The sequence below is a fragment of the Drosophila montana genome, unplaced genomic scaffold (assembly GCF_035044405.1).
Source record: "Drosophila montana isolate Dmon_TW-CO22-7 unplaced genomic scaffold, ASM3504440v1 contig_3122_1, whole genome shotgun sequence".
In the NCBI taxonomy this organism is placed as follows: Eukaryota; Metazoa; Arthropoda; class Insecta; order Diptera; family Drosophilidae; genus Drosophila; species Drosophila montana.
Genome location: NW_026998001.1, coordinates 41,121 through 56,892, shown reverse-complemented (window position 1 = coordinate 56,892; position 15,772 = coordinate 41,121). Strand labels below are relative to the sequence as shown.

Below are 15,772 nucleotides of genomic sequence, written 5' to 3'. Positions count from 1 at the left end.
GTAAAATACATGTTAAATATTTTTTTAATGCAACTTTTGGCAAGTGATTATAAAGTATATTTATTTATATGTTTATTCGATTAAATTGCTTATAAATGCTCTTAAAATTTCACCAGATGTCAATATATGTACTTGCGCATGCTTCATAAGGCATTACCACATGGTTGTCTGTAAAAAATCAATTTGCGGATCTGCTGATTGGATATATGCAAATGTTGAGCACAAAATACGGAATGAAGCCATCAAAAACGAATTGAAACAGTTGTTTTTATTTACAAATATAAAGAAGTTGCCTTTTTTATGGAAAGAAACTGCGCTCAGCCTCACAAGGAGAAACAATTTGAGCATTTTTTGTTAAACTTTATTGATGCTTCATGTCAATTCGCCGGCTCCGCAAAGCGAAAACTTAATTAAAAAATCCAACAGCAGGCACCAAAAAAAAAAAAACAGAAAAAAAAACAATAACAAGAGGCAATCCTTTTTGGGGCCACTTAATTAAAATAACAAAAGGCGCAGAGTTGTGTAAAATTAACGAAATTTGTTCATTTTGCTTTTATTTTAGTTTTTTTTGTGAATCTTTGTGAATGAAGCGTTTGTTTCATTCAGCAGAAGATGAGACGAAGAAAATGAAAGGCAATCAGTTAGAGCGGGCCGAACGCAAGAGATAAACAGACAATAAATATGAGGTCGGCCCTTTTGCGGCGCATTACAAAATGTATTTCGGTATTTTCTCGTTTATTTTTGTATTTCGTTTTTTTTTTTTGTATTTCTACATGTTATTTGTTGTTTGCTGGGCACAAAGAGGCCACACAGCGACAACAAATGCCGCAGCGGCTAAAGAAAAAGGCATTTCAAGAGTTTCCCATGGCGGCACACACACGCACACACATGAGCACAAGCATTCACACACGCACACAAAATGGAGCCGCGACAGTTAACAAAGTTGGCAGCGCAGTCAATGCGGCGTATGCGTAATACGGCTGCCTGGCGCGCTGCCACTGGTTTTCAGCACTCACACACACAGACAGAGAGAGTCATACACACACTGACGCATGCGAGTGAGAGACACACGAGAAACGGGTTAAGGGCAGGCAACTGACAGTTGAGCGCCAGCAGCGACGCAAACGTTGCTGCCATTGGCCGCCCAAAAGCGCCACAAGGCAACGCCCACTTAACAACTGAGTATATGTTTGCGTGTACGTATGTGTGTGTGTATGTGTGTGTGTGTATGTGTGTGTGTGTAAAAGAAAGTTGGCTGCGTTGCACAGCAGCTAGACGACAGAGAGGGATAGCACTACATGAGTTTGTGTGTGCCAGACAGAGATCTTTGCGGCCAGCTACTACTCTTTGGCATATAATTTGTGTGTGTTGCGCACGCTCTTAATTAAAATGTAAGCCTTTTTGGCGGGCGTAGGCGCATTTAGGCTTAATTAACAGGCCAGAGCACGCACGCACGTAACGCCCCAGCGCAGCAGCGCTCAAGAAACAGAAGAAAAAAAAAATTAAGAACTCGACTCACCTGCTTTGCTCTCGCACACACATAAACACACTCGGCGCTCTCATCCAATCAGCGCACGTTGCGCTCACTCAAACTCGTTTTGCGCTCAATTGTGCTAGAGCGAGACAGTGCAGAGACAATTGAATGCAAGCAGCGAACAGCAAGCAGCAACAGCGAACAGCAACAGCAGCAGCAGCAGAAGCTGTTTTATGCTCTTGTTGTTGTTGTTGCGCCGCTCAACTGTTTCAACACAGGCAGCTGTTAAACCCATCAAGCTGAAGTTTCGATCGTAACTTTGCAGTTGACTCTCGCGCACAGAAGCGTTCGGAAGTGAAATATATTTTATTAATAATATTAGCAGTCGAGCTGTGCCAGCTTTTTGTGCTTTATAAACTTTGACTCGTACAAGCGCCGTCGCCGTCTGTTAGCAGCAGCAGCAGCAGCACGCAAATTAACAAAAGTGAACGAATTTACGAAAAGGCCAACCAAACCAACTGTAATTAATTTTCGTTGCTGCGGGTGCAAATATATACATTTGCGATTTGCGGTACACAAGAAAAAAGGTAAGCAGACGCCATTTTGTTAGACGTTGCCATTTTGTGGCTACTGTTAAAAGCTGCCGCAGTTACGCAGCAGCAGCAACAACAACAGCTCGCATAGAGTTTGGGGCTGAGTGAAAGACAGAGAGAGAGAGAGAGCGAGCGAGCAAGTGCGCGGCTTGGGTGCTACTCGTCTTGCGCATGCGCAGTAGCCGAAGCTTATAAGAACTTGCTTCGGCTTCTGGTCTTGAGCTTCCTCTTCGTGTCACGAATGCGTCTTCGGGTTCGGCTTTAGCGCTCGTGCTTGACCAGTTAGAAAGAAGAGCTAGGCAGAGCTGCTGCTGCTGCCGCTGCTGCTGTTGCTGTGGCACTACAGTAGTCCGATGACTCACACACACACACACATTTACATACACACACACACACACACACACACATACACTCACATCCACTACTGTATTGAGCCGCACTCAAGACACACATACACTGACTGAAACGCCTCGGTCTTTTGGTCTTGACTGCGTCGTCGCCGCTTCCTCAACTTGGCAGCAGCGACGCGAGCAGCAGCAGCCGCAGCCGCAGCAGCAGCTCTCGGCAGCAGCAGAGTTGACTACTATTTCTTTCAGTTATTAGTAGCATTCATTCATTCAACTTTGTGCCGCGCAAGCGTGCGTAGTTCCTCAGTTCCTTCGCGTGTACCTACCTAAGCAAAATAGAAAGAAGAATAAAAAAAAGTATAAAAATAAAATAATTATCATAATAATAATTACGCTACACACATACAAAGATATTGCGCTACGTGACTTTAATTCATTCGTCGCCAGTCGTCGTTGTCGTCGCGTTAATTCCAGTGATTAGCAGAAGCAGAAGCAGCAGAAGCAGCAGCAGCAGCTACCAACATTTTGTCGCACTTTTCCCATTGGGTAAGTTTTGCCTATGCGACTGCGCAGTTACGCAAGCGTCGCCATTGCTATGGGACCTGACTGCGCAGCCAGCGTCGGTCGGCTGCACCTAGGCGGCGGCGTCGCACAGTAGCCAGTAAGCAGCGCTTGGCGCTTATGTTCTTGTTCTTGTTCTGTTCTCTTCTTTTAATGCTGTTCTTGTTGTTTCTGTGTTTGTTTGGCTACCAGTTTTACGCGCTTTCATTGGCCCAAGCCAAATGTGCGTGAGCGCCTCTCGTTGCGAGTGTCTGCATGTGTGTGTGTGTGTGTGTGTGTGCGTATGCAAGAGCGTGAGAGTTGAAAGAAATGGTTTGTCAATGGCGTTCGTTGAGCTTTTTTGCCTGCTTGTAAAAGTGTCGCAAAATGGCGACCATAACGGAATATCTAATTAGCCTATTAGATACGCTTTTTTTTAGGCCTACAAATCAAATAGGTAGCAGAGTTGCCAGATCTGCGCTGTAGTTACAGCCAAGGCATATTTTTACTGGAACTTAGTTTAAGATCTAACATTCCGTATTAAGAAAATCGAAAAGCTTCATTTAAATATGGAAATTCTTTAAAAAGTATATACCTTACATTTACCTTAAAATCTGTTTTTATAAAATTGTAAACAATTATATTATAGCTTAAATCTGGGGCTTGTAAAAATTATCATCATATTAATCTTTTGCCGACGGCATTTTTTCAACATGAGCTTACGGGCTTAGCTCTTTCCGTTGTAAGCCCATGAGTCAGCACTACTTGGCCAACTTCTTATAAACGATCAAGGTCTCTGCGAGGTTAATAAAACTTGCCAAACGCACAAAACATATCGCATAGACAATAACACTCACAACCGCAAATCAGTTGCCACAGATCATCAAATGATTGTGGCTTAGACTAAGCTCTGACTCACGCCGGTGACTTTAATTTATAAAGTTTAGCTGAATGAGTCGCAAGATTTAACAAGCAGCTAAAAATAACTACACTTTTACCATTGTTCCGAGCAAGGCGAGATTTTAAATATTGTGCAAGAATTGCCCTCGGCAGGGAACTCTGGCCTCGTCCTTTATCTGTGGACTTGAGACCACACGCTGCGTGCCATCAATTAGGCACAAATTAGTTAAGCGAACAGTCTAGCAGACATTTTGCACCTTTTTGGGTGCATATAGGATTCCTGCAGGATCCTGTTCCCGAACTGTCTGTCATAACCGATCACGCAACATTTGATCTCGCATCGAGTTAGGATTTGCCGCGGCGAACAAAGTGCGTGTTTTCCCACAAGCTGTAAAGAAGGGCACATTTGTCTTTGGCTCAATAGTTGAGCGAGGACCTTTTGTGGTTAGGTGTTGGCTCCTTGGCTCGACTGTGTCCAGTTTGGCGCGCCTGGCTCCTTGGCCGCATTGTTCCCATTCTTCGACTACTTGAAGCGCTGTGGCACAGTGCCTAATTGTTGTTGGGCATTTCTTGAGAATTCTGCGCCATTAGCACAATTAGATTCGTATCAAATCGTTTCGGTGCCTTTGTCCTTTTCATTTTATATGGCCACGGCCCGACTGGGCCCGGCTTATTGTCATTTTTTCCACATTTCGGCTGTAATTTTTAATGACACCTTGCCAACTCACTGTCCGCCTCCAAATGAAAGAAAAAGGCCATTGGTAAGTGTGGTAATCGCTTTTGACCATGTCTTCTGTGCCATGGGCCCTTAACAACGCGACGTGTGTGTCACTCTTCTGTCCGACTGTCCGTCTGTCTTCCCTTTTTTGTTTTTTTTTTGTTCTGGTTTTTTAGGTCCTTGCTGCCTTATCGTTGTGTACCGCTACACATTATCGCTGGGCCGGGGTGTTAAACTGTAACTTTTCGGTTTTTGGCTTCGTGGAAGGCGCTGGCGCACTAACACTTGCACACACACACACACACACAGACACTTGCCACCCGACTTAGATACAGATTCAGATACGATGCGTATCTCTCTCTGTTCCTTGTGTGTGTGTGTGTTGCCATTTTTGGTGCAAATCTAATTTCACGCAGCATTAACGCCTTTCGCATGCCCTTCACAAGCTGCTGCATCTTCACTTCACTTCACCGTCTGAAGTCTGGATTTCACGCTGTGCCTTGATCTTTCACTATGGACATATATATGTGCCTTTATATATATATATATATGTGCAGCATCTTTCTCGTTGCGGTTCTCAGTCAGACCTGGAGCAGACCTCTCGTTGCGCTGTGTGTACAAAACACTAATTATTTTCACTGCGGATTAATGGGATTAGCTGCATGTTGTACAACAGTTTATTATACAATATTTGGCCAGTCTCGTAAGTACGTGTGGTCTGCCAGCCACGTCTGTGGGTGTTGCTGTTGACTTGGGCTAACGCTAAGCGGATTTTGGCCGAAAGTCACTTGCCCAACAGCAACAGTTGGCAAACGGATTATGAATAACGTTTGCAAATGTCAAATGGAAAATATTTATCATCATCACAAATGCTTTATAATTACTTAAATATTTATAAAGGAGGAATTTGCTGAGAATAAGCAGAGAAGAATTTACTTGACATAAGATCTAAAGCCACATTCCACAGTATAATATAATATATTTACCATGGAAAAACTGATAAGAAAATATTTGAAATTTAAGAATTTCATATTTTTTAATTCATAATAATTGAACTATAAATATAATTACTTGTAAGGAAAGTCGCACAATCGTCAAATTAAACTTTTATTATTTATTTATTAACATATGATATGTACTATTATGCGAAGAAAGTTCTTTCAATATTTCTCGAATAGTATAAAAGTGCGTAATCATATATAATTTAAATTTCAACTAGAAAATTTAGCAGTTGACTCTGTGCAAATAACTAGTTGACAAAGTTGATCTCAAGTTCAAATGTTTTCTTAAGTAGATGCCATCGATCTATTAGACCTCACTTAATGGCTAAACCACTTTTTTTGTAAAACGCATTCATCTCTCGGTTGCCCGGCTAAATAAAGTGCTTAGACGCAGTCGTAAGCCGTGGCTAATGCTGCTCCACTTAGGCCCACGCCAAATGACGGAAAAGCATGGCCAAAAGCAAAGCCAAAGCATAGCCAAAGGCCAAGCCATGGCCTGGAGATGCACATGCATCTCCATCTCCGAATCCATATCGAATCCATGGCCTTATGCAGGCGCCCTGTGTCGCATGATTAACGGCGTTAAAATGCCAATGTGACGCCACATTGTGTACACAAATTAACATGGAGCTGGGGCTGAAGTCGGAGTTGGAGTCGGAGTCGGAGTTGGACTAAGACTGGTTGGAGTTGGCGATCAGCGACCTGGACGCAAAGTCAGTGTTATAATTTGAATATGTTTAGTGGGCATTAATGTTATAATGACAATAACTACGTAGCGTCTGCGGCTGGTGCAGCACCCGCTGTGACGTTTGCCTTTTGTTGTCAACGTTTGCCCCCAGTCAAAAACCGAAACCCAGTCCAGCTCCAGCTGCGAGCGTTCAAACCAAACCAAACGGAAAAAAAACAAAAAAAAACAGAAACATATAAATAAATATCGAAATCGGGGCTTGCCGAGAGACGTTGTCGCTACCAGTCGGCGCAGGCTTTTGTTTGCGCAGAAATCTCCGAATCCGCTCTCCAAACCCAAGCCCCATCCCCATCCCCAGAATATATGGCATAACATTAAGGGACTGACGCGTATTTATATACATATTCATATGCTATCCGAAAAAAATGCCATCCAGCGGCGCCGAAATGACAAAAATAAAATTACATAAAAAATAACAGTTGTTAACTACCGCACAGGACCCAAAACGCGGCATCGGCATCGGCATCGGCATCGGCACCTCGATACCCCAAAAATCATCTGGCATAAATTTAAAAGTCCAGCCTCAACCCAGGCGCCAATTAAAAATAAACTTGTTACAGCGCCACTTTAATGAAGCGACTAAAATATGGCAACTGTATGCGGCCAGGGGCTGTCGTAAATGCATAAACACTCTCGAAGAGTGAATTTGTGACGCCTTTCAGTGTCTTTATAGTTGTCTGTCCTATGGGAACTCGGCTGTTAGTGCAGCTACGATCATTAAATTTGGTATATGATCTGATTATAGCAGTAGATGCCTTATAATACAGAAAGCTCTACAATGGCAACACTAAATCACCTGAGAAAACAGCAATTCGATTAAAGGACAAGCAATATGATGTATGACTACGTTAAACAAGCTAGATCATAATTTACTTGTATTTAAAGTTATATCAGAACTAAGTTCATAATAACTAATGTATGATTATTCAGGGTTAACCATTTGGTAAACATGTACTTAACATATTCATGGTAAAGACTATAAACACGCTACACGTGATTTTGTGACGCTTTTCAGTAATTTTATGGCTGTCTGAGCAGTTGGTGCAGCTACGATCATTAAATTTCGTATATAGCCTTTTTATGGCAGCAGATGAAGAAATCCCCTCAATTCCCATACTATATCTTGTGAGTTCTCGAGGTGCTTAAGGTTTCTAAAGCAGTTCAGATTCTATCGTACAAATATGGAATACTAAAATACTAAGTATATCTAATAACTTTAGATAGTTGATAGGTATATTTGACTTATATGAATGCTTATGCAAAAGCCTTCCTATAAAGTAAAGTTTAACCTAAAAATCGCATCCTTGAGCTTTTCAGCTCTAGGGCATGCAAGTTTTTTCTCAGCTTCGCGCTAATTGAACAATTTTGCTGCGGAAGTACAGTTGACAACAAAATACGGCAGCTGGTGACAGTTGAGACGTGGCAACAATGGGCCAGGTTTGGAATTACCGCTACAAAAAAAAAAAAACAAAAAGCGCACAAAAACACAGTTAAAAGATGTCGTTTAAGACAAATTATAAGCGAAGGTTAGCAACTGAAACTGGGCGGCTGGTGATTTGTAAATGTCAACACCAAGTTCGTGTTGCTTATGGGCCAGCGTTGCGGTTCGGGCTTTAATGAGTCATTTTCAATTTCATGTTGCGTGATTTAAGTTGACAACTTGTCGTTGTTGTGGTTGTTGTTGTTGTCGAGATGTTGTTGTCGTGGTATTTTCGCTCAAATTTATTGGCACATAAAAGATGTCGCAGGCGTTGCTAACTTTATTTAACTTTGTTTCTTGTCTCTCTGTCTGTATTTTTAGGTGTTTGCCTTAAAGTGCGCCATAAACTAAAAGGCAACGGCAGCAGCAGCAGCAGCAGCAGAGCAGCAGAGCAGCAGCAGCTGGAGAGACGGCCCACCCAAAACGCCTACAACAACAACAAAAAAAACTAGCAAACGGAGAAATCACAACGCCAACAGCCAACAGCCAACGGGCAGCGAGCGTGTGACAGTTGACAAAACTAAAATAAAATAAGAGAAAAAAAGAAAAGACCGCAGCGTTGCCACATTTCAGCAGCAGCAGCAGCCATACAGAAAAAAGCGCCGTGTGTGTATTTGTTATCTGCCAGCTAGCAATAGAGATAGCGATTACGCTGTGAGTACCGTTAACAACGTCAGGCATTGCGCTCATTGCACAGAGCAAAGCTCAACAACAGCCACCCCACTCGGCAACTGAGTGCAAGAGATCGAGCACACACACTGACATCCAGAGAAAGAGAGCGAGAGAGAGCGTGCGTGTGTGTGTGAGCGAAGAGAGCGTGTCGTCGGGAGCAGCAGCAGCAGCAGCAACACCGACGCCAACTCAACGAAAAACTTCACCCACTGATTGTGCGAGTAGTGAGCGCGCGCGCGTCTGTCGCACGTAGGCAAAAAAAAGAAGAAAAAAGAAGTCAAGTAAAAAAAGAGGGAAAATATTATCGTCTGTCAAAATGTTTGCTGTAATGCGAATCGACAACGATGACTGCCGGTCGGATTTCCGTCGCAAGATGCGTCCAAAGTGTGAGTTCATTTGCAAGTATTGCCAGCGGCGTTTCACCAAGCCATACAATCTGATGATACACGAGCGCACGCACAAATCCCCAGAGATAACATATTCCTGTGAGGTCTGCGGCAAATATTTCAAGCAACGTGATAATCTGCGCCAGCACAGGTGAGTTCCACAACAACAACAACAACAACATAGATCCTATGCAAAAGATCTACATTTTGTATAATTACTTTATAAATACATATGTGCATGAAAAGCTACAAAACATATTTTCGGTGTTGGTTTTGGTGAGATATATGCAACATTTTGTTAATATATCTGTGTAAATTCAAAGACTAGTCATATACTTATGTATATGCATTAGTTTTGTATAAATTACGACTTGTTAGTAAATTGTTTAGGCCGAAAGCACTTTGATAAGTCTTCCAGGTATTGACGGATTCCCAGTCTTTCTTTTTGTAGTCATTGCACGAAATTAAAATTTATTATGGAATTTGATAAGGCACAATTCAGGTTTATTTATTTAGCGTAAGTCAATTTATTTGTGAGAAATAATATTAAAGAGAGGCCGCCCATTAATTGAGTGTAGTTATTGGCTAGAAGCTTCTGTGGAAAGTTTACACAAACAAATAATCTTTGAATTTAGAAATCAAAATAAAAAAAAAGGTAGAATTTTAGCAAAAAAAAAAGAAAGTATGTAACTTGGAAGACTTTATTATATTTAGGTTCTTATATGTTCAATATGGTCTGTATACCTGTAAACTTTATTCTACTTATATGAAAGTCTTAAAAGAAAAGAAAGACAATTCCCAGATAGCTTGCTAGCTTCAGACTTTATACAGAATATGATTCTATCATCAAAGCTCTGGAATAAACGAATAGTTTCTGCACATATCAATCACACTCACACAGACACACACACACACACACACACACACATTATATAAGCACAAACACACACACACTAAGCACATAAATTGTCACATGGAGAAGAAGAATATGTGATGCCTGATTTTGTACATATGATTACTTTTGAAGACTATTTATCACAACACGGTTCTACTACATCACTTTATTGTTTCTCTATTTTCTCTTCTATTTGTAGATGTAGTCAGTGTGTTTGGCGATAAGCTAAAATATCATAAATACAATATATACGAAAAAAAAACAAAAACAAAAACAAAATAGCAACACACAGCAATATAAAATATATAAAAAAAAAACAAGAAAAAAAGAACACACCATCAGATATCTAAGCACCGCAGCACCAACAGCAAAAACAACAACCGCACGCAATATCACAAATATTTTATATTAAAGCAATGGAAAATGGGCAAATGTCATATTGATAGAGTTATCGATATTTGTTGGTTATCGGTAATCGATCGCAGCAGCAAGCACAGCACAGCACAGCATAATTGCACCACCACCACCACCACGCCCACCGCCCACCCTCATGCACCACACACACACACAAGCTTACTTCTTGATGCAATCGCCAGCAGCAGCAGCATCAGCAGCAACAGCAGCTGCTGCAACAACAGCTGCAACAAGTGCAACTGCAACGATAAACATCGGAATGCAATCGGGTGTTGGTATTCGATAATTCGCTTATGTTTATTACACGGTTTGGTTGTTTTTTTTTTGTTTTTTGTTCTCTTCTCTCTCAAAATATTAATTAATGGTTTTTCGAAAACGTGCACTTGCCACGCCCACCACATGTTGCGCAGGCGCAGCAGCAGCAGCAACAACAACAACAGCAACAACAACAATCAGAATTCAAAATAATCTTTGCAGAAATTTACACATGAACACCTGTGGGCGTGCCTACAGCAAATAAAACAGCAACCAGCAGCATGGCACATGCAACATGCAACATGCAACATGCCTCAGCAACATTGAAAAGTTAGCTTTGTTTATGGAAAGCACAATTAAGCTCAAGCTTCTTGTGCTTTCCTCGGCCAACAACAAAGCAACAACTTTTGCAACATTACGAGCTTGGCAACACCAATCAATCAATCAATCAATATTCAATCAACAGCTGCAATTCTCTTGCCTTATAACTCGGAACTTGTGCGATTCTCTCGCTATCTTATTAATAATACAATTAATTACAATTTAATAATAAAACAAAAATAAATCCTAAGTATTTTTATTTTAAAATCACAACAACAACAAAAAAAAACAAACACGTTGAAAATGTATTACCTAAAATTTATAATAATAAATAATAATAAAAACAAAAACTATTAAACTATATAATGAATGATATATGCATTGTTTTGTTTAAGTTGACCAATTAAAAATGTGAACGCAAAAAACTATTTGGAAAAAATGAAAAACAAAACAAGAAAATATATTTTCACCTAAAAGCCTTAAAAATTAAAATAAAAATGTTTCCCTTTAGAGCGCTGCAATAAGATTGTAAATGTTTTGCTATTTATAAAAGAAAAAATGAGAAAAAATGAGAATGGAAAATGATATATCATACGCAATATGTATTACGTGCAGCTTGCCATGCCCACAAAGGGTTTGAGGGGGCGGGCTAGTGGGCATCGCCTGCATGCATAAACAATAATAATAATAATAATAATAATAATAATAATAATAATACTATTTTATTTTAATGTTTTTAATATGTATGATGACTTTTTTGTTTTTATTTTTGGCATTTGTGTGGTAAAGACAAAACAATAAGTAAATAAATAAACATATTTATACAATGTAATCCTTTCAAGTGTCTTCTTCTTACTATTATTTTTGTTTGCATAGCAACATCTGGCAATACGCGAAACATGTTGCGCAACATCAAAGGGAAATATTGTTGCGGCAACATTCTTTTGTTGACATGTTTTATTATATTCGAACCCATTGAAAATGGCTAAAAAGGGTTTTTTTTATATTCTTTGTTGTTATTTAAGTATTTTCTCAGCTGCATTAAGTAAAAATTATATTATTTTAAACTAAATCAGATATAGTCCTAGTTGCCTGATAGATGCGCTAAAGCTCGCATTAGCAGACATGGATCAAAAAAATTGCTCGTTAGTTGTATGTATACCTCAGAATGTTCTCTCTAATTTGGATTAATTTAAAAAAATATTAAGACTATCTTTGCTTCCAATAATTCAAAAGGTTTAATAGATATACAAAATTTGAATATTTATTTAGCTGGCTCGAGGTCCTGGGCTTAATTGGAAAGGTCGCCAAATCCAGCTGTATATACAATTTGAATATAGTTCAAACTGATTTTGATCTATTTTTGATCATTTCAAAATACTTTTTTAACACTTTTAGTGGGAAGTGTTGATGTATTTAAGCAGTTTGTACTTGAATCTTGACTCAATGCATGCATGCTTACTTGACTTTCCTAAGGTTAAGTTATTGTAGACACAGCTTTGCTTATACCCACATGCTATTTGTGTGCCTGCTGTTAGGTAAGACAGCTATTTAGCTAAACGATTTGTTAACTGACAGAACGTGCCGTAGGATTATATTTAATTAATATCTTTTAAATGATTGACGGATTACTTAATGCATTCATGGATGTACATGACGTGCTTGAGCTTCTGTGAACTAACTGCAATGCACAAGTCCATCTAAGGTCATCTTTAGTAAAGCTTTACTTGTATATTTATATAATTAACGCTTACATCGTATATATACATAAATAATATTTAAATAAAATGATCAGCGAGGAGCGTGGGTGGGTGGCAGAGTGGGGGATGAAGGCTGATCGCCAGCAAATGCAAATTGCTTTCGCAAATTAAAATATTTACTATTTTTTTTAATAATATTTATTAAGAGGAAGTTAAGTGAGGTGTTAAGCTATGGCCGAATGAATAGCTTTGTCTACATACATTAAATATTTGATTACATTTTACAAGGCTTGTAAGGTGCTAATCTCCAACTTCATAAAATATATATAGTCTTGATCAGTATTAACTGCCATATCCCTAAGTCTGTCTGTCTGTTAGTTTCTAAGCTCAGTTGATGGACATTTGATTTTATATATTTCTACAAAAGGCAGAACAAATTTCGGAGAGGATTACTCTAGATATAAGTATATATATAAATAAATATATATATATATATAAAATATTATTAACATCAGACCATATATGAACATGTGTGGTTTATTGTTAACAACAAAATTGTGGTTAAAAAACTTTGTTAGTTTGTTTAAAAATCCTTTAAAGAACAAGACTTTGATGGTTCTGAACTAAGAGAAAAGTCGTTCTTTCTTTCTTTATAATATTTCATAAAGATATTTCATTCAAACTTAATTCATTGTGATCCTAACTCTTGAGCAGACGAACAGTCGATTATTATATATCAAACAGCTCCCTTAGAAATATCAGAATTAATTTATTTTTTCTTAAATATAAAATATTGTGCTGCAACATAAAATGTTGCCAGATGTTTAAAGCATTTAACCGGGACAGGGTCCTCACACAAACAGCTGTGTGCGTGTGAGTGTGTGTAGGTGTGTGTGACTGTGTGTAGGTGTCTGTAAGTGTGTGTGTGTGTTATATCTTGTGGATTGCCGTATTTGCTATCATTATCATAGTTAACTTGCAAGCATTTGCCCCTAGACACACATCATTAAATGCACCATTAAGGGCCCATGCACACACCCCCACCCCCAGCTGGGCCCCATCACTTGCCGCGCGCCCCCTTCACAGTCGTGTGAAATGGTTACCTTTGTCGGCGGTTCAATTGACCCTCGCGCGTGCAGCGACCCTTTAACAAATTAGTAAGAACGAAGAAGAAATTTCACATTGCAAGCGGGCGGCGGGCCATAAATCATGAGTGTGCCACACGCTGCGCTTCGTGTTAATTAAATATTGACTATGTTTTGATAAGCCGTAACATTGCCGCATCCAATTTTCCAATGAGCCGACCAAATTTAAATGTTGCACTCTTCCCAGTTGCGCGTTGCACTGTTGCACGTTGCCAGAGAGCGCGGCAGGATGCGCCACTTGCAAACTGGCAGCCGATAATGAAAGCGTTTCCAAATGCGAAACGAATGCCAGCTCGGCTACTGTGGCGAGTGTGTGTCCATGGTGTGTCCAGGATGCAGCCGCATGTGGTCCACTGTGGAGGCACGTGTGGTTTTCCAGCTAACCGCGTTCCGCTAGCCGCTGAGCCACTGCGCCGCTGATCCGCTGAGCCCCTTGGCCCGTTTCCTCCTGCTGCTGCTTATGGTATTAAAACTAAACTGTTTCCACCTACCCGCAAAAAGGACGACAACTGGCGCAGTTTGACTTCTGCAGTCACACACACACACACTTGCACACACACGCACAACAACTGGCCAAATCTTTTGCCTGGCTGCAGCGCAGACTCGCTGCGTGCTGCGTTTTTGGCCACCACCCGCGGCTTTTGTTGGCTTAGACGCAGCTCTCAATCTGCATCTCTCTCTTTGACTGACTTGCCCTGCTCTGCCCTGCCCTGCCCACCCACTCGCCGTGTGATCTGTGCCCATCCTCCGGCCCGACTTATCAATTGCGGCCATCTGAGCTGGAATTGTTGCTGCTGCTGCTGCTGCTGATTCAACACTTCGGTAGCGCAATCTTCATTTCCGCCTTTGGCTCAGCTGCACATTTTGTTGATGGCATTTCCATTGGCCATGTGATTCATGCGCCACTTTGGCCAAGTGCTGCAGCCAAATCATAAACGCGTTAAATAGTCGTCACTCCGGCTCAAGAGTTTTGCTTTAAGTTTTTTTCTCCCGCTCACAGTCTCCTTCGCTTTGACTCATCCCAGCGACTTTCTAAGCAGCGGCCTTCGCATAAATCTCATCTCTTGGCAGCGCGACGACAATATTTGGCAACAGGTTAACAGGTTTCAATTGCCCCGCTTAAAGGTGCGTCGCCGCGATTGCGACTGCGACTGCGACTGCGACTCACACCTGAAGCGACCAAGTTGTCTAACTCATTAGATGTCATTTGCTGATAAATGCTGCCGATACCCTAACCCAGTCGCGTCTCTTAACTTTGTGAGACTGTTTGATGAAGCAAGAGACATCTTAGATTAGAGATTTCTTCCTTTATCTATAATGTTTGTGAGTGTGAATAGTCGATCTCAGCAAGTGGTAGCTGGTTCAAACTGCCTGTAGGTCGCCAATATTACATAATTACTTAATTAGTTATCTAATAACACGAATTAGATAATTAGTTAACCAATTAGTTAAATAGTTAGTTAAGTAATTGTTAAGCAAAACTTGTGTTTTTTTTTATAACAAATTTTCTACATTCCCAATGTAGTTTGATGCTCCTTAAAACTTAAAAAATTCTCTAAGTTTATTTTAGACTCAAATAAACAGAAAGTTTTTTAATTTTTGAAGCAGATCTAACATATATATCAAATGGTTCTTGGCTATGAATGTTATCAAATTTAAATAGGTTTTCTTTAAATATATCAAAACGTCTTAAAAAATATAGAAATATAAATAATATTATAAGAATTACAAAGTAAAATCACTTTTACTAGCTACCTTTTAATTTTTCTTCACTTTAGAAAAACAGTTTTCTATTTTTTATCAATTATTTATAACGATCGAAACGTTATTGCACGTTTGTACATATTTATTTACATAAATATATATAAAATATTTAAATTTTAAAGTAATATACATTTAAACACACCTAGTTTTCACTTTAAAAGCTCAGTTTTCTTACTCCTTCCCGTTTCTTTTTTCTGTATATTAATCAAAAACAATTGTAGGTAATATACCTATTGCTGTCTGACACGACCTGATTTGTAGAGCATCCGGCATTCGTTATTGTCTGGACGCTCATTAATTCCATTTAATTTATACGTAATATCTGACAGAGGCAAACTCGGAGGCTGAGACACGTCCGGACCGGCGGCTGGCAGTCATAGCCCAGGGCCCATAGTGGATGATGAGATAGCATCTGGGCG

At 39.9% G+C, this 15,772-nt stretch overlaps 1 protein-coding gene across 4 annotated transcripts; it reads left to right on the top strand.

Annotated features, from left to right (window-relative positions):
- Positions 1 to 1,792: 1,792 nt before the first annotated feature.
- On the top strand, positions 1,793 to 11,037 carry drm (drumstick). Of its 4 annotated transcripts, none has more exons than XM_064685808.1 (3): positions 1,793 to 2,061; positions 8,123 to 9,010; positions 10,646 to 11,037. In XM_064685808.1, the coding sequence occupies exons 2-3, from the start codon at positions 8,790 to 8,792 to the stop codon at positions 10,686 to 10,688; spliced, it is 264 nt and encodes an 87-aa protein (XP_064541878.1). In that variant the 5' UTR covers positions 1,793 to 2,061; positions 8,123 to 8,789; the 3' UTR covers positions 10,689 to 11,037. The 4 variants fall into 4 exon arrangements, with proteins under 4 accessions (XP_064541878.1, XP_064541876.1, XP_064541879.1 ...); XM_064685806.1 differs by having other exon boundaries at positions 10,579 to 11,037; XM_064685809.1 differs by having other exon boundaries at positions 1,796 to 2,061; positions 9,954 to 11,037.
- The last annotated feature ends 4,735 nt before the right edge of the window (positions 11,038 to 15,772 follow it).

Bases quoted from the DNA above. Each gene is read 5' to 3' on its own strand.
- drm (XM_064685806.1), top strand. From the start codon at position 8,790: ATGTTTGCTGTAATGCGAATCGACAACGATGACTGCCGGTCGGATTTC. The intron at 9,011-10,578 runs GTGAGTTCCACA...CATGTTGCGCAG, and splicing joins GATAATCTGCGCCAGCACAG to GCGCAGCAGCAGCAGCAACA.